Source organism: Phocoena sinus, chromosome 5, assembly GCF_008692025.1.
Source record: "Phocoena sinus isolate mPhoSin1 chromosome 5, mPhoSin1.pri, whole genome shotgun sequence".
Classification (NCBI taxonomy): domain Eukaryota; kingdom Metazoa; phylum Chordata; class Mammalia; order Artiodactyla; family Phocoenidae; genus Phocoena; species Phocoena sinus.
Genome location: NC_045767.1, coordinates 30,046,887 through 30,066,170, shown reverse-complemented (window position 1 = coordinate 30,066,170; position 19,284 = coordinate 30,046,887). Strand labels below are relative to the sequence as shown.

The following is a 19,284-nucleotide window of genomic DNA, read 5'->3' as shown; positions in this document are numbered from 1 at the left end:
CTAGACTTTGCATATAAACAAGACATTTGGAGCTGTTATATTGTAACTACCTTAGGAAAACAGTTTAAATCTATTAGAGCACATCCTGATAGGACAGACTATAAACATAAAAGAGACTACGTATTCTTCCCACTAAGTAAAATTTAATCCTGGAAGGGGTATCCAATTGCACCAATTTTTGTTAGAATCTGTATTCCACTGTGAGAAAGTAGGACAAGCATAATTCACCAGCTTGAGTCCCTATACCCTGGTCCCTTCAGCGTTGCTGGGACAAAAAGAGCCTCTGGACACCAAATACTTTTGGGGGAAGAAACAATCTCCACAGAAAGTTTAGTCTGATGATGCAATAGATCTCTGAGGCCGAACTTTTTGTTCCTTAGCCACGATTAATTCTCTTATAATGGTAGAGTTTTGTTTTTGTTTTAGTTTATTCTATGTAGTTTTCCATTGTGAGTGTGTTATTCTCTCTATATAATAATGCAAGTTCAAAAAAACAGCTGTTTTGCCTTAATTATCCACATAAAATACCCCCAGTCCAAGCCTACACAGCAGTTACAGGATGTTGAGGAGGGACTGGCATCAACATTTGCCCAATTTTTTAAAAAGCCCAATAATTAATACTTATTTTTTAAATTATTATAATATTCATATTATATGGCATTGAAATGGAAGCCTATTTTCAAAATAAAGTATAAATACATATCAAGCATTTAAAGTATGTGAAAATTTGCTTGAATGTTAAAAATTTATCAAAAGTTTATAATGTGAAAATTCCTGTTTTAATGTTTTAAAATGTCAGATACAATCATATAGCCCTCACTCTCTACCAGTCAGAAATGTATATATATATATTTAGAGATTGTGCTAGTCAGAATGTTTCATACTTGGTGAATTGTAATTTTGGTATTAGGCTCATAAATGTGTTGTTCTAGAATATGAAACAATGTATAATTTCTTATGCTTTATTTTAGGGTAGTTTTCAAATAAAAAAAATAAATTTCTGTAATAGGAAAAAAACTTCCCTTAAAAAAGTTACCTGAAAAGAGATAAATGTACCTTTTTTCTGATGTTACAGAAGAAAGTCATAAACATTTAGCAGATTAAAATTTTAAATTTACTTCAAGAAATATTTTTGAGGAAATAGTATTTTTAACACTCTTTTAGAAAAATTGAGTCTAATATTTTCCTTATATTTACTATTTTTTTTTTTTTTTTTTGCTCCTTTAGGATATTTCTAACCTTCTGCTTATTTTCTTGCATCCAGAAAGAATACTTATTTAAGTTGTCCGGAGCATAAGGGCAGAATTTTTTCTAAGTTTATAGGAAGGTTAAAACCAAAAGATCATCATTAAATCAATTACAGAGATTTAAAAAAACTATATCCCATATGATTTGGACCCATTCTCCTCCACCCTCCCTTTCCCGGCTCCTGTGCCCTTTTGTTTGCTGGCTGAGACAATGCTTCCTAGACACAGCTAACTGTAAAAACAAAATACTACTTCTCATGTTCTCACACTGCAATCAATCCCTTGTCTCTCTCTTCTCTCTAATAGCAAGTCCAGAAGAAGCAAGAGTTCAAAGCAATGCCCAGAACTGATAAGATCTCTGCAAAGCAGTCCTGTGGAAAAGCTCTGTCACTGGGGTCCCAACAAGACCCCTGGGACTTCCTACCAGACTAGACACACCAGGTTCTCTGGCTCCACAAGGCCTGGCTTCTGGACTAGACTGGCCCTTTATTGCAGAGAGTAACAAATTCCTTCCAGCTCCTCTAAATCAGGCATTCGATGCCTTGATCTCCCAGGCATTCAGCAGTGCTGGAGTATTTGTTAATGATGTATCCCAGGTACATATGCAGCATCTGTTTCCAGGTGCCACGAGGTCCCTGAGCTGATTACCCGATTCATTTTTTGCTCTCTAGAGACAGGTTTATGTTTAATCTTTTATTGCTATTAGATTAGATGACTATTGTCCATGGGGAACCTTTGCCATATTAGATACATTCCTGAAATCCAGATATAAAAGTTGTCATGTTCAAGTGAATGTCTGTTATCACCCTTCCTTAAAGAAGCAGGAACCTTTCCTACTAAAAAAATAATCAAACTGTATAATTTAGAAATGGAGAAAGGGAAGTTTTTGTGACATCAACAGTATGACTAATCTCTACCTTAATCTGAGAAAGTGTATTCATTTGAAATAAGAATGTGCAGTTCCCTGTTCTCACAAAATGCCTTTGTGTTTAACTATGTTGCTTAATGTTTATTAAAATTTGCATTGGTGTTTTACAAAAATGCTTATTACCTTGTATCAGATAATACACCATTATAAAATGAAGCTGATCTTTTACTATGAAGATAGTAAGTACACTATAGTTAATGCAAAAAATGAAAAAATATGACCATATGCAAAATCCCACCACCTATACATACCCAGAATGTAATACAAAAAAGATTATGGAAAACTAGAAGAGCAATAAGAGAAATAACAACCATCATTTTATACAACTACTTTTTACCATTTTGGTACCAATATTATTTTCTTCCTGACTTTTTTTTCCTTGTGCATACAATCCCACCTTCCCCCCAACTTTAGGCAAGCTTTTGACTTCTTTCTGATTGGAGTGGCTGCCTAGAAAAGGACTAATAATCCCCAACAATTAAAATGGATTCACTAAAAATTAGTCATGCTAAATGAATATCTTTCCTCTTAAAAAGAAAATTAGATGAAATTAGATGAAAAAAAGAAGATGAATAAAAAAATTTTATTATTGTTTCCAGAAGGCACTAGACAGTCTCCCATAATTCACTTAAGGACCATATAAAGAGGTACTGGATAATAAAGCAGATACACATCCGAGAGTAAATAAACAGCCTTGTGTATTCATTCATATCTGCATGCATCTAGTCAACACACAGTGAGGGCAACTATAGCCAAATTCTGTGATAGGCACTGATTTCAAACATACAAGCGAGAATACTAATCTATTTATGAGCCAAGTGCCAGCAAACCACAGAGAAAGGACAACCGATTTTGGTGGGCGGGGAAGAGAAAGGTTTTGTATTTGAATAGGCCTGGGAGGAGGGCTATTTCAATAGGTAACACTAGGAAGATAATCTGGAGCTGGGATTTTGAATGGCTTTTCAAATTAGTCAAAAGAATTCAGATTTGTCCTATAGACAAGAGGAAACCACTGAAGGTTTTTACCACCAGAGGGACACGAAGGGATCTGTGACTTAAGAGAATGCTGAACGCAGGGCAGGAGTTGGAGGTTGGAAAGTGAGCGAGGAGACAAAAAGTAGTGCGGGGGGCCTGAAGGAGGCCAGTGGCAATGGAAATGAACCAAGAGAAAGGAAACTGAGGGCCAGATCACTAAGGACTTGGTTGTGAATTAGAGGGAAGGAGGGAGAGAAGGAGGGAGAGAAGGGTGCTGGGCAGAGTGACGGCCTGGTCCCATGTAGCTAGCTGATAAAGGAGGTGGAACAGGATAGAAGAGGGAGAGGTGTCCAGTTTGTGAAATCAATGATCTGAGAAGACGGACGCAAAGAATGTGAGATGGAATCAGCACCACCACAGCAAGAATCAGCTGGGAAGATCGGCCCAAATTCCTGGTTAAGGATTGAGGACACAGAGCGTGGTTCTCAAACGTTTTTCTGCCTCAAACTACTCTCTTGTCAGTAGAAAACGAACCCAGTAATTACAAAGAACTGGAGAAGAACCAAGTACCAACCAAAGCGGTATAATCACAAACAATATCAGCCATCACAAAATACAGGCTCCAAAAAAGTATTTCTGCAAATATGAATGCAGGAACAGTAAATGAAACCAACTACAACTCAAGACAACCCTACTGGTTCAGGGCTAACAGAGTCCTTAAAATCTCCAGAATATCCCGTACAATAGGAGCTTTGTATTGTTCCAAAGCACCATGTTGTGGACTTTTTAGCAGAATACTAAATTAGGACTCCCCCCTCCCTCACTGTACTTTCCAATACAGACTTGCTCATTTTAACGTAGAAGTGTCAAATTTTAGTAAGCTTTCATACATTTCTCAGGAGTTTCCTAGTAGGTAATATTTAATTATTCAGAAGTATAGGAGTTCTAATTTTTTATTTTTCAGAAATATCCATGTGGATTACCAGTGAACTGCAGATGATATTCTAAAAAAGAAAGCCTAGAGTGGAGATAGTAGTCATTTTCAAATGCATACAAGACACTCATACAGAAGTGAGAACAAATTACAGCTAGAGTCAGGGATAAGTACTAATGGACGACCCATGGAGGGTCATAACTTTCAGGTCAATACGTAGAACAGTCTTCAATAATCAGAGACACCCCAAGTAGAATGAGCTTCTACTTCTTCTGCTTCTTGAGGAAGTCCTCAGGTTCTGACAGCAGATAACCAAGTCAAGAATAAGGAATTGCTTTGCCCCATTAGGAGCCCAGTCCTAATGGCCACAACACACACAGAAATGCTATCAGCTATGACCTTCTCCGCAGTCAAGAAAAGATAGTTTAAGACACTTGACAGGGCTTCCCTGGTGGCGCAGTGGTTGAGAGTCCGTCTGCCGATGAAGGGGACACGGGTTCGTACCCCGGTCCGGGAAGATCCCACATACAGCAGAGCGGCTGGGCCCGTGAGCCATGGCCGCTGAGCCTGCGCGTCCGGAGCCTGTGCTCCGCAACGGGAGAGGCCAACAGTGAGAGGCCCCGTACCACAAAAAAAAAAAAAAAAAGACACTTGACAGCCTACCCGTGTCTCTCCTTCTCACCCCAAAAGCAAAGTAAAAATGAACAATGATGTGGGGCAGAATGATATTCTTTTTTTTTTTTTCTTCCCTGCTTACTACCTTCTGAACGTCGAGATATTCTCAGTTCAGAACAACCAGAAACAATGTAGGATGAGTACAGCCGAGTCTTTTAAATGTATCGAGGTGGAATGTAGTCTGCTTTTTGGAGCTACCAATGAATGAAACCATGGATAAAAATGTTATGTCATTTGTTTCAGATTTGTTGTGCATTACTCAACAAAGAGATAAACCTATCTTAGCAAGTCATGAAATATTTATTGAAACTAGCCAATCCTCAACTTATTTATTCTATCTCTATTAAAAACTTACTTTACTTCAACTGACAAAGAAAAACAATTAAATGTGTGAGCCAGTACATAGTTTTTTAAACATCTTTTAGGTGGATGTCAGCAAAAAAGTTTGGAGAACACTCCTTGAACCCAGAAAATTCCATTAAGCCACCTATTTTTTCTGATTAAGGATCACAGTGTTCCTTGACCTCTTAATCTTCTCTTATTTTATAGTCAGTACCAAGTGCTGCACTCCTTAGTGGGGACATTTTCCACAAGGACGTAAGTTTCTACCTCCAAGATTTCCTACCTACCAGACAATAAAAGAAAGCAAACATAACTGCTCTGACAGACGAATACTTCAGCAAAAAAGAAAAAAACAAACCTGCTTGATTTCCTGGACCATTGGATTATTCTCCAAGTCAAAACTGCTAGTGTTAAAACCACAAATTCCAAGTATCTACAACACTAGGTCTTAAAGGGGAATCACTCTACAGTTGATAGGGACCCGGTGGGTCAGGCCACATATGAGTTAAGCATTATTCATAATAGGTTAGTTATAAAACACCTCTAACAGCACAGCAAACTTTACCTGTGGTCTCATCATAAAGAGGGGTTGCGAGCTGCCCACTGCAGTGCCACCTCCAGGCCTAGAAGGACAGCTGTTGGTTTGTATCCCCAGGAGTACCCAGGTAAGATTTGAAACTGGCCCCCTTACACTGGAAGCCAGGAAGAGACCAAAGAAAAAGGCAGCCACTCCAGATTGGTAGGTGGCAGGTAACAGGCAAGGGGACTTACTAATGAAGCTTGTCTTGGGCGGCTGCAAGACAAGTAAAGTAAATCTTTGCACCCTCCCGCCAGAACTAAGAGTTTATATGCTGCCCTTAAGGAGGTTCAGCCCTGCATACCACCCAGATGGTCTCAACAACACATTACCCTCTCAAGGCTGCATCACTGAAATGGCTCTGGCTGTGGCAATGGTGGGCAAAACTTATATTCCAAGGGCAGGGGAGGGGGTGAAGAGCCTGAATCGCCCAGGTCTGGCTTTCCGGTCAACTGGGAGCCAACGTCCTCTTGATGACCTCCTCCAACCATGTCCAGAGGACTATTTCTAATAGCAAAATATTAGAAACGTAACATGTTCAACCTGACGTGTAAGGGAGTGGTTATCTAAATTAAGACCACACAATACAATAGTAAGTAGCCACTGAAAATTATACTTACGGAGAGGTTTTAGTGACATGAAAAACATTTATAACGTAAAGAGGAAACAAAGCAACATATAAAGTTGTAATGAGACAGTAGGTGAATGAAAGTGCCCAGTGTAGTCCCTGGCACATAATAGAGAACTCAATCTGTCGTTGACATCCACTGAATGATCTAAAGTATATAAATATCTTGGAAATAAAGCTGAAGGAAATGTGGCAAAATAACAGTGGTTGCCTCTGGATAAGAATTAAAGGTGGGTTTTTTCCTGCATATTTTTTTTAATGTTTTCATTTCTTTTTTTCTATAGTATTTACTTTAAAATCAGGAAAAGGATTTAAAAGTAATAAAACAAAACAATGTTCTCTTTAATTCTTCACACTGACCTTTAAGAATAAGGACATCTCCAACCCATATGCGCGTGTGTGTGAGTGGGGTAATATATATATATATATATATATATATATATTTATTTATTTATTTATTTATGTATTTCCCCCTGTCAACAGGTGTTGGCTATTTACCAGTAGCTACTAAAACCTGCCTGAAGGAAAGCCTGGCTACAGGCAGTGCCAGGTGGAAACAGAAGCTCCACCAAGCTGAGTGGACAGTGCTCATAGCACAGAGTAGCAGACAAAGTAGGCTTCATAAGACATGTTCCAAACCTGTATGTCATGGTTTGTTTGAGATAAAATTGGAATCTTTTATGATAGAAGCATTATTAAAGGTGACATGGCTTTCTACAATTGTAAAAGTATTGATGGTAATACTTATAATAATTCTTAATGATTAAAGTGTTTATATCTGCATAGCACAATGCTCATTATAACATTAACGGTGCTTTTTGTAGTTTTTCTAGCCTTAAGTGTTCAGGATCCACTCAGCGAGAAACAGAACATAGACACCGTGAGATACCAGACTAAAACCACAGGTACCTTCCATGTTTACAGTACTGCCAAGTTTCCAAGGGCATTATTTTATTGACTGAATATTTATTCTCATACGAATAGGGGGATGATAGGGGCCTGGGTGACCAAGCCTTTGTCAAGGCTGGAGCCCATTTCTCCTCTTTTTGTCCCTACATACAAATTCCAACTTGTTTAACCATACTGTGCCTTATCTCCTATTGTGTAAAATCAAAAAGATAGGGGCTTCCCTGGTGGCGCAGTGGTTGGGAGTCCGCCTGCCGATGCGGGGGACACGGGTTCGTGCCCCGGTCTGGGAGGATCCCGCATGCCGCGGAGCAGCTGGGCCCGTGAGCCATGGCCGCTGAGCCTGCGCGTCCGGAGCCTGTCCTCCGCGACGGGGGAGGCCACAGCAGTGAGAGGCCCGCGTAACGCAGTAACGCATAAAAAAAAAAAAAAAAAAAAAAAAAAAAGATAATACATCAAAGGGTGGTTGGGAGGATTTAACCATTAACATATATAAAACACTTTAAAAGAATGTCTGCAATCAGTAAACAACTATGTATCAACTACTAGTATCGTTACTCCAGAATGAAGAAAATCCACCTTCCTTTCTAAGATCTTGAAATTAAATCTATGTCAAGAAGTCATAAAATTGAGAGAAAACTGCAAACTTGATATTTAGAATAACTTTGTATTGACCTCCAGACCCTCTTATTGTAATGATAACCACTGCTAGACCAGCTTTTAAATGCTTAAGGCACCCTTAGACTTCAAGAGAAGTCTCACACATTAAAAACAAAAGCTTCAGGATTAAACCTTTTCATCAGGGTTTTTTTTTCCCCCCCCATTGAGCCTCCTGAAACAAGATCATGAAATTCTCAACTTCAAAGAGTTCAATTCCACTGAACCCACTTCACCTGAAAAAGTCAATTACTCCAGTTGGAGCGGGTCTAGCATCTTAAAAACTTTTACATTGTATTAACACCACCTTTATAAATAGAAGGAGACAGGCAACTGGGCCTACAAGACAGGAAAACTTGAGGGTTTCACCCACTATTACCCATACTGAAGATTTAAAAAAAATTATTAATAATTGGGGTAAATCCAAGTACTAAATGTTCAAATTTTGCAGTTTTAAGACACTTACTAAAATAGTATTATTTAACTAGTTAAAAAAATTGACAAAATAGTCAAATTAGGCTGTATTTTTAGAAAAGTACATTTGGCTCCGGAAGAGGCTTTTTTTTCTTTTGGCCACACTGTGCATCTTGTGGGATCTTAGTTCCCCAAACAGGGACTGAACCCAGGCCCACGGCAGTGAAAGTGCCGAGTCCTAAACACTGGACCACCAAGGAATTCCAAGGAAGATGCTTTTCTAACAGCAGGAAACACACAAAATGGTCTTTAACGGGGTATCGGTCTTCATTTTTTAAAAAAGTCACTTTAACATGTTTATGTATATACACGTTTGTGTGTACATATATAAAGATAAACTTTTCTAAGCAAATGTCTAGTCTCTCCTAACAAAGATAAATGATAAACATGCATTTCATTCATCTTGTCAGTCTTCTTCAAAGAATGATCTTTTGTACTGCCCATTAAGCGTTAACAATCAATTCAAAAATTCAGCCTCGGACTTCCCTGGTGGTGCAGTGGTTAAGAATCTACCTGTCAATGCAGAGGACAGGGTTCGATCCCTGGTCCAGGAAGATCCCACATGCCGCAGAGCAACTAAGCCCATGTGCCACAACTACTGAGCCTGCGCTCTAGAGCCCGTGCGCGCCACAACTACTGAAGCCCGCGTGCCTAGAGCCCATGCTCTGCAACAACAGAAGCCACCACAATGAGAAGCCCGCACACTGCAGTGAAGAGTAGCCCCCGCTGGCCGCAACTAGAGAAAGTCTGTGCGCAGCAACGAAGACCCAATGCAGCCAAAAATATAAATAAATATATTTTTAAAAAATTGAGCCCCAGAATTCAAAGGATCATTAAAAAAACAAAACAAAACAAAAAAGTCCCAGGATGGGTGTTAAAAAAATTAAGGGCTGAGGGACTTCCCTAGTGGCACAGTGGTTAGGAATCCGCCTGCCAGTGCAGGGGACATGGGTTCGATCCCTGGTCCTGGAAGATACCACATGCTGCAGAGCAACTAAGCTCGTGCACTACAACTGCTGAGCCTGTGCTGCAGAGCCCACGCGCCACAACTACTGAAGCTGGTGCGCTCTAGGGCCTGTGCTCCGCAACAAGAGAAGCCACCGCAATGAGAAGCCCGCGCACCGCAACGAAGAGTAGCCCCCGCTTGCCCCAACTAAAGAAAGCCCACGCACAGCAACGAAGACACCACACAGCCGAAAATAAATTAACTGATTAATTTAAAAAATAAAATAAAGGGTTGAGCTAAAACATCTGAAATTTATCTTTAAGAAAACGAAGTTATATAATATATATACATATATATACTATATTATATATACATTATACTTTAAAATATGTGATCACAGGTTTGGTTAAAAACAGTAGGGGTCCCCCTCCCCAAAATACATTATATCAATGATATTTTCCTTATCATATTACAATTAGAAACCCAAAAAAAGCTTTAGAAAGAAAAAAACTAAAATATGAAATCCCAAAGAGAATTAACTCATTAGAAAACTGTATGAGTATCTGTCCAGCAAAACTGCTTCTAATCAGCATGTCTAATTATTTATCTCAGCAAAGATAAGTGTAAATCTTTTTCATTTGTACATTATTTTGGGCAGACAGGCTTAAAGTTAAATTTTAGAAAGTTCATAGTGGGTGAATGACTAAACAAAAGGGTTCCTAAAAATACCTGTCGTTCCAATATACTAAGAAAAATAACCTTGAAACTAAAAATCATGAGTTCTCAGTACAGAAATGAATCATGATAAAATTATAAGCTTGAACTTAGATGACTTAACAGGATCTGTGCTTTGGAATGATTTTTGCTCAATGAACTTAAAATTACAAATCCATTCTAGACTCTAGGGCAATCTTTTTTTAAAAAAGGATTAATCTACCTCTAAAATAAAATTATTCTAAGTCAAATGTAATTAAGGATGCTGTTGTTTTAAAATTCTCTGAGTAACTATGCCAACTTTACGCATCTGTACCTGCCTGTATACACACACAATCAGAATACAAATAAAGGAATGAAGTTATGAGCTTTCAATAAAGCCTTGTTATATTTTCAATACATCTTTATTTTCAATAAAGCTTTCAATAAAGCCATGCTATAGTTTCATTCAGATTTCCTTAGGTTATCAATAGGAATAATATCTGTGGTATAGGTAACTTTTCTAAGGTAAACTTTCCCAGATAAATGCCTGTGCTCTTCTAACAAAGATAAATGGAAAGTAAGTGGAGCAGACAGATTTGAAGCTAAGAATAAAGGTACAGAGCAAAGGCAAATTGTGTGGACTGTTGTCTGATTCCTGTTAATAAAGCCAGCTCAGCTCACCTGTATCCAGACATGAAAAATTAAGCGAATCATGGCAACAATTTTTGGATAACTCATCTCAGGAAATATTGGACCTGAAATATCCAATCATTGAACCAAAGATGAATTCTTGATTTGCTGTACTCCTTCATTTTATTTTGTTGGCTTAAGACAGGCTAGACGGTTATTTTATGCTCTCCTAAGTATTTTTAAGTCTCCATCCCTCTCAAAACTTTCCCGCTGACTAGATAGATTCTCCCTAGAAGGAAATACGCAGAACAACTCTTAGATCTGGAGTGGACTGACTTTGGAGTTAAATTCCAATGTGATCCTGACACTTTTAGTATTATCATCTAACATTAAAAGCACCAAGGAGCCTTCTTTAGACCACAAAATTTAACTTCCAATTTAACAGAAGGCCTACGTAAACATTTTACCACCATACGCATAATATTTATTACTAATGCAAATATAGAGATGGATAATCATAAAATAATTTTGCATTATCCCTGGAAATCCTAAAAAACATCAAAGACTGCATGAATATACATCCTTTTTTTAAAGCTACATAAAAGTTCAGATTAAAGTTCCTTCACAACATTCCATTATTTTCTAGGATCATAACAGATTCCAATTTTCCTCTGTATACTTTTTCTCAGTGTTCTCATTCTTAACCTAGTACATATTAGGCAACATCTCAGTGCTTTCTAACGTTTATTGAATGAAATAAGTTCCTCACACTTAGGATTTTCAGTCTTAAGGCTAATATGAATTGTGATTCTCCAAAATAAGTGGCAAGCAACACACTGTGTACAATGTGGACACAGTAGTTTCCTAGACAGCTGACCAAATTTGTATTTGCTGTAGTGTCATTGATTAAATGAGACACCGTGGCCTTTTCTGACTCATGACCACAGATTGTACTGTTTTCCAGCCACTTTTCTTACAAAAGCATACAACAGGTCACAAGGAGGATTTTAAAGATCAATGCAAAGCAACTGTCACTACAGGAAGAACAACAGCCTGCATTCTAAAGTTTGATAGACATTACGATGCTATATTTTGAGTAAAAATCTAACACAGGCTTATAATACTTTTATGTTTTTTCAAACTGAAATTGTACGTTACTTTCCAAACCTCACATATAAGAAAGAACATAAAGAGGTACAATTCCTTTTACTGATAGTGTTTATTATTTTTCCTTAGTAAAATCCAATTTGTGGATAGTTTCCTTAGCCAGACAGTATTTACTTCTAAAAATTCCTACACTACCTTATAGACCCCAAATACAGAACTCAAAATATAAAAACAATAAAACCCTTATAACCATTACCACGGGTGGAGGGAGAGGAGAAAGTCAGAAAAATATACAAAGCTGGATGTGGAGGATGCCAGAGGGGAGCGGGGGAGGGTTTCCTGAGGTTCTAGACAAGCCCTGTGATGACGTCACCTCACATACATAATGTTACAGCAGTCAGCACAGGCCTCCTGCTTTCCTATTGGTGGACACCGTGTCAGCCGACATCAGAAGATAATCATCATTGGCCAGACAATTACAACTGGAGCAACTAGCATCCAGGGCTGCTAGCACAGGCCTGACAGGCTGCTGAAAGAGAAGGCAGAGCCCAGCTGCCCTTCTCACTCAATGAATTTTATGTCACCTTACCAATCACTAGGCGGTTTTGCTCTCTTGATGGCAGCCCTTATAAATTAAGTCAGCTATTATTCGTGAAAATAACAGGTAAAGGCCAGACATCTCATAAAAGAACAAAATGCCTCTATTTTCAATGCCATAAAATCACAAGGGCTTTTCTGTGTAAAATCAGAAGTCAAAAATGCTGTTGAACTAAAAGCAGGCATTTTCCTCTACCTCATGCAAAACACTTTCATTTACCAGATAATATTAACTTTACATATAGTTTCAAGATGTGGCTCAGGATGATTCTCCAAGGTATAATATTTATTACTTTGCATTTCCATAGCTTTTCTAATCTATTACATGTGAAACCACCTGCTAGAAGAGTAAAACAGTCTGTAGTATTTATCCTGTGTCTAGAACAATGAATACAGGGTTAATCATTGTTTAAGCAGCAATTAACTTGATAAACTTCCCTCAGTTGAACCCTTTAGTTTATAAAAACACCACTCCAAAAATGGGTCCCATTACACTAATATGTAATAAGGTAATGAATATGGATTATAAGTTTAATAAAGGCCTTCAAGCAATATTCAAAAGGTAGTTCAGACAGCATACTGACAAAACAGCACTCCTGGCCTTCCTCACAATTCTTCAAAAGACAGTAAGTGTAACTTATTTCTGAGAGATAAGTTATAATTCTCTAAATTGAGTTTTGATGTAGCCTCTAAATTGAGGCTATGTCTAAGGGATTTTTAAGGACCACTGAAAGTGTCTTGTCAAAAAATAGAGTAGAAACTTCACAACATTGTGTTTTTCCTCCAGAAGCTATTCAAGCCATTTTTAGTTAATGAGTCTGGGAAAGGTAAGACCTTGTGTTTCCTAAACTTCCCCTGCCCCCAAGAGGGTGTAAGGCTTGGTTATGGAGTTCCTTCTCCTGTTAACAAGGGAAATGAAAAGGAAATCTTCATTTTCTTATATACCTGGTTCAAAACTTTTTGGCTGTTGAGGTTTTGGGGGGAGGCTTATAAAACTGGGACCCAAGGATATTGGGAGAAATGCATACACCCTGGGATAAAAGAAGAAAGCAAGACAATTAAGGTCAAAGAGAGAAGAAGTCAGGAAGGGGAAACCCTAGTGTGTGACTATGACATAGTATTCAAAACGCAAGGGGAGGCCAAGTATGTTACGCTTCGAGTATTAACAGGTAGTGCTGGCAATAAAATGGACACCCATCATCATTTTAACCCACTAGACAACCCTTTTCCCCAGCATCTGCCAGGTACAATGCACTCTTTGAGGTGCTCCGCATAATCAAGATTGGAATGAGACAAGAACCAAAGCCCTGAAGAGATGATGGTCTAATAGGAGGCACAGACACACATGCAAATATTTAGGCATATGAAGAAAAGCCAGGAAAGACACTGCCAGATTAAAGGTACAGATAAAGAGCTAGGAGGAAAGTGTGGCAAGAGCCCAACAAGCGAAGATTAATTGGCTCACTTTTGCCATTTTCAGTCCCCAGAGAGCTAGGCCCTGTCTGGTTCAGTGTGTACTTGTTGAGCGAGCGGAGAAAAGAGGCGGGAAATGGTACCTGGAGGTGGAGGAGCCACAGGCAGTGGCCTCAGAGAAAAGGCAACAAGTGAATAAGACAGTATCCACCGCGGAGGGGCACTGGCCCACAGTGAACACGAGCTGCCGGCGCGAGGGGAGGCCGCCTCCAGAGACGCAGGTTCAACAAGGGTGCAGCAAGCTGGAGACAGGGCGGACGTTAGAAACCACAGAGCGCGCAGGGCCAACGGGGGAGGAAGATGGGCTGAGCTGTGTGGCAAGCGAACGCGACAGACAGCTGCAGAGAAGACCAGAGCCTTCGGCTGGCCCGCCGTGCCGCCCGCCACCCCGGGCCACCGCCCCCGCCCTGCCTTCAGCGCCACCCCCTTCGCGGGAGGAGGAAGTGCCGCTGGAGAAGGTTCCCTTGGTGGCGCCCGAGGGGGCCTGGCCTCCCGGAGCGCCGAGGCCTTAAATGCCTAAACTCCTACTGGATCGAGCCTCCCGGTGCACAGCCGTCTTCCGGACCCACCCTCGGCGCTTTCGGCCTCGGCGGCCCAGGGGGCGCCCCGACCCCGCGCCCCGTGTGCTGCCGCACTTCCCGGCTTCCCGAGCGGATCGCGTTCTCCTCCTGGCTTCCGGCAGCGGCCCGCAGCGGCCCTCCGGCCCCCGCGCCCTCGGAAGCCCCCAGCCACGCCGCAGCGAGCGTGAGCGCGCAGGGCCGCGCGCCGGGCCGGTCGCGCCCGCCCCAACAGGCCGGGCCCAGTCGGCACGCACGGCGCAGGGGGCGGGCCCGGCCGGGCTGCGGCCGCAAAGGGCCCGCCGCTCCCGGGCGGGCCGGCCGGGAGGGAGGAGGCGGGAGCGGCGGCCGAACCCCCCGAGGCTAGTCGCGACTCCCGGGGGCCGGAGAAAAAGACGTTGAACCCCCACCACCCGGTTCCGGCGCACGGCACCCCCTATTGCACCGCTCCCCCGCCCCGGCCCACCGGCGCGCCGGCGTCTCTGGTTTCCCTTTGATGAGATGGGGGAGGGAAGGCAGGTCGTGAGGGCGCCGGGGCAAGCGCTAGCGCACGCGGCGGGCGGGATCCCTCAGATCCCAGGAGGGAGCCCCCTTGGCCGGACCCTCTCATTCAGCACCTGGGAGGCTGCCAGCCGCTGCCCAGCTTGGGGGTGCGTTGGGCTTGCTCTTTACTGATCGCCAGACCTGGGGTTAAGAGGAGTAAGAGAATGTCTGCCACAGCAGCTCGATCTACAGGGAAGAAGCGAGATGAGCACACACACCCTCACTCTGTTAAATATTGCAAGGTGACACAGGATCGCTTCCCACACAGGGATTTTCAAAAGGACTGGCGGAGGGACACAGTGAACAAGAAAGATGCTTTCCCGGGTTAGAAGTTTGTCTGGGGAAGAGCCCCGAAGGACTCTGCGGACCCGGAGGTTTTTAATCCGTGTCTCAACTCCAGTCAGCAGTTTCCCACTGAATTAGAATTGAGTGTGTCCAAAAGGCGTTTCCGTAAAACAAACTTAATAATGGCGTGGCTCCACTCGCTCGGGTTCATTCATTTTTATTACTGTTTTCATTGTCCCCTCCTCCCCCACTCCCCGCCTCCGTCTCTTTATGAAACCGGAAAGGGATCCGCGCGGGGAAAGGGGTCCAGGAAAGGAGGAAACCGGCCAGGGAGCAGCAAAGAGGAAGACAGTGAAGTAGCAGAGCTGCAAGGAGAAAGGAAGGGCAGGAAGGATGGGGAGAGGGCGAGGACCAGAGAGCTGAGGACGGCGGGCCGGAGAGGGTTAAAGGGAGCAGGCGACTGGGTCCTCCCTCCACTGCCTTTCACACTCTGCTTGCGGAGGCCAAGCAAGAAAACCCAAATCTAGAGGAAAACAAGGAGTAGCACAGGTAGGGACTGTGGCATCTCTCCCGCCTTCCCTGTAGCACAGACATCTACTCTATGTACACATATATGGTCTATGTTATATAATCTATGTTAAAGATGCATGTGTAGCCACGGTTCACCCAGGGGCACCCACAGACTCACGCGCTTCATGCAGCCCCAATGTCTCCTGCACCCGGGAGACCCGGGAACTCAGCGATCCGCTCACTGCTGCTCGCGGTTCCTCGCTCGATTCACGCCCCAGAAAGGGAGTACCGACATTAAGGCACACCGGGAAGACGCGCAGGGCTCCCGGGGACAGTATCACGCGAAAGCATCACCTACCAGTTTTCCTGCATCCACTGGATGGCTTCATTCTCGTTGAACTGCTTTTCGAATTCATATTCTTGTAAAGTCAACACTGACATGTTCATTGGGGCTGATCTTCGGAGTCGCTACGTGTTCTCTACACAAAATAAAATAATCTGTAAAGCGCTTGATTTCGAGTGCTCGCCTGTCTGCTTCCCCCACCCACCCCCCTAGGTCTTCCCCTCGCCGCTCGGTCTCCGGCAATCGGTCTCCCCCAGCCTCTCTCAGCTACGGTCGGGGTTGAGCATTGCCTGTGCCTCTGCTCCCAGCTCCTCGCTCTGGGACTCTCCTCCTCCGGGCGTCCGCATCCACAGTAGGAGGAAACGAATGCCTTGCGGTCTTAGTGCCCGCACGTTTGTCCATCACCCTTTTTACTTGTCTACGGGGAAATCTCCTCCCCCTCGTGCGATCTGACAAATTAACCCTTTGCGAGGGAGACTGAGAGAGAGACCTCTCTAGCCCTGGGGGGCAGTTTTGTTTCTGTGAAGGTGACTAGGGGAGTAGAGGACGGGCTCGGAGAGGGAGGAAGTGGCCTCGAGGTCATTCACAACCCCCCAATCCCGACCTCGTGGGCCGCCTAGCTTGGCTTTTGAATGAAGTTTCCGAGAACCGAGTGCAGCCCCAAGGCGAGCTTGGCGAGTAGGTGATAAATAGTAAAACCTGCCAGCTCTCTCGCAAGAACTCCAGACAAATTTGCGCTGAAATTCCACGTGAAAGGAACGCACTTCCTACCTCTTGGCCCCCGCCGCACCCTCCAGGTCACTCACCTCTGAGCTCTGGCTTTGACTTAGTTTAACCTGGGGCCCGGCCCGCTGAGCTCACCAATCAGCTGCTGGCTGGGGATGCTGAGGACAAGGGTGGCGGAAAGTCGAGAGTGACTAGTAGCCAGAAGAGGGAGGGAGGTTAGGTGGAGGGTTTGGGTACGGGAAAGGGTAAAGTTAATGAACTGAGACAAAGCGGGGGAAGGAAGTTAGCAGATGGGAGAACTGGACCAACTTGTCCAATGCAAAAACTATTTGTATGCGTGAGAAATTCGCTTTATTTATTGTACGGTGGTAGATGGAACAGAATCACGTTTGAGGAGAGGGCTAAATGTAATGTTGACCTCCACTGATCCCCCAGTCTCACAGCAGTGTTTTAACCTCTGCTTCCATATACACCCATCTTTCTTTTCCCAGAGGGAAAAGTATTTTTTACTCTGTCCATCCCTCCACTCATTCCTCACAAGTTAGGAAAAATGAAATGAGACATGGAGGCATCTGATAATATAATCTATGCATGCAATTGTAAGCTTAAAACATAATAATAATAAGGAACCTATGCTTTAAAAATTAGGTGGACATTAGGGCCAAGAAGAACATTCTCTTTCTCTCTCTGTACCTCCCCACCTCCAAGGCAGTCCAAAGAGGGTGTTTTCATTTAAAGTCAGGTGCCTGGAACCACTGAAAAGTGGGAACTGAGAGAAACATCTCTGTAAATGAGGGAGGTATAATAAAAAGTTAAATAAAGAGTTTTAAAAATCCAGTACAACTATATATATATATGGTGTGTGTATAGGTATATAAATTAATTTATAAGTCGATGCTCCCAAACATTCCATGTACAGGCTTTCCTCATATCTCCATTTAAGGGTGTCATTCTAGAGACTTCTGCAGTGCAAGTCTGAGTGAATTTGAAGGTAAAGCCTAGACCAAAAGACTTGGCAGGCTTTAGGTGGAAGGTGGGTGTGACCTGATGAGAGATAAGGATTTTAGCACAGCACCTGGACCTGTGAGTAATCAATAAATATTTGTAAAGTTAAGTGATTAAGTAAGTGAAAGGAGGGAGGGAAGTGAGAAAGGAATCAGGTGTGAGAAAATCCAGCGAATGTTTTGCTGTATACTGCAAGGAAAAGTCCTACTTTTGCCTTAAAAGGATTCCATTTTTAAACTGAGTACTATTCTCAGTACTCAAGCATCGTATCAATTTTAAACTGGTATGAGAAATTCTCATTTACTTACTACGTTTCTTATTCAAACAATGTCTGTTATTACCTGTTTATTTTCTGAAGATGGAGTTGGGGTTATGCTAAAAGCAAATATCTGATTTGTTCTTAACAGTGTCTGAAGAAAAATTACTTTAACATGGAAGGTAAGTCCCTATTTCTTGACCTTTAAAGTGGACACTTGCCAAAAATGGTAGATTCTTGATAGTACTACGTGCTGTCGAGGGTATTCAGAACACGCACTGTCAGTGGTAGTGAAAGCTAGTGACTTCACCTGGAAAGCAATTTGGCAGCCTTTTAATCATTTTAAATACACTTATCCTTTGACCACTTATTTACTAGATATTGCATGAGCCTGTGATCTTCTGAGCTCGTGGGAGTCAGGGGAAGAAGAGAGACAGGACTCCTGCTCTTTTGGAGCTCACCTTCCAGAGCAGAAGGCAAAATAATTTCATATAAGGTGACGTCCTAAGATTAAAATTAAATAGCATCATCTGAAGACATGGGAGTGCTCATGTAAAGCCCCAAAGGCTTCACTGAGAAGGTGACTATGTGTGTGTAAAAAATTAATACACAGAAACCTCAATTAAATAGAGTCAGGAGACCAGAAGGGGGAGCTCTCCTGCCCCGGGACCACAGCAGAGCCCAATAGGAATAAGAAAGACTTCTCTTTTTTCCTGGCAACTACTCAATCAATGAAAAGCCATGGACTCTTTGTTTACTACTGCCCTCCCCACTTCCTTTTCCCCTCTATCAGAGTGTTTTCCTTCTCTTTTTCTGTGATGACTTGCATGTGGTTTGTCATGGCTGCACACCAGGAATTGCAATTCTCTGTTGATCCTGGATAAAGCCACCTTTACTGGAGTAATAACCACCAGTCTATTTGTTTTTGATCAATAGTTGAAACCACAGTGACAAAGAGTCAGCTACCTTTTGCAGAGTGTTACAAGAAGCAAGACCAAGTACAAATGCCCTAAAGTAAGAAATGAGTTTGCAGGACTGAAGACAAAAGGCTGGTGTGTCTCCAGGTCATAAGGAAGGAGTGACTGACAGGTTGGAGAGGCACGCAGGGGTCAGGTCTTGACTGACTGGTAAATCAAGATAATTGGATTTGATTCTAGCTGCAGTGGGGTGGGGAAAATATTAAACGGAATAGCAGGATAAATCCTAGTAATGCCACTACTAGGGACTTACTCTGTGGATACACTCACAAAGACAGTTTAGATATATG

General features: G+C 42.3%; 1 protein-coding gene across 5 annotated transcripts in view; it reads right to left on the bottom strand.

The window, feature by feature from the left end:
* Nucleotides 1-16,931, bottom strand: part of ELOVL6 (ELOVL fatty acid elongase 6) — a 139,547-nt gene extending 122,616 nt beyond the window's left edge. Inside the window, exons 1-2 of one of the 5 annotated variants that reach the window (XM_032632874.1) lie at nucleotides 16,837-16,931; nucleotides 16,046-16,166 (exon numbers count right to left, since the gene is read on the bottom strand). In XM_032632874.1, the coding sequence (XP_032488765.1) occupies nucleotides 16,046-16,134 (89 nt within the window). In that variant the 5' untranslated portion in view covers nucleotides 16,135-16,166; nucleotides 16,837-16,931. Of the gene's footprint in view, nucleotides 1-16,045; nucleotides 16,460-16,634; nucleotides 16,698-16,836 lie in introns of those variants that run through there. The other 4 variants (XM_032632875.1, XM_032632872.1, XM_032632873.1 and 1 more) reach the window with 4 other exon arrangements.
* Between the last annotated feature and the right edge of the window lie 2,353 nt (nucleotides 16,932-19,284).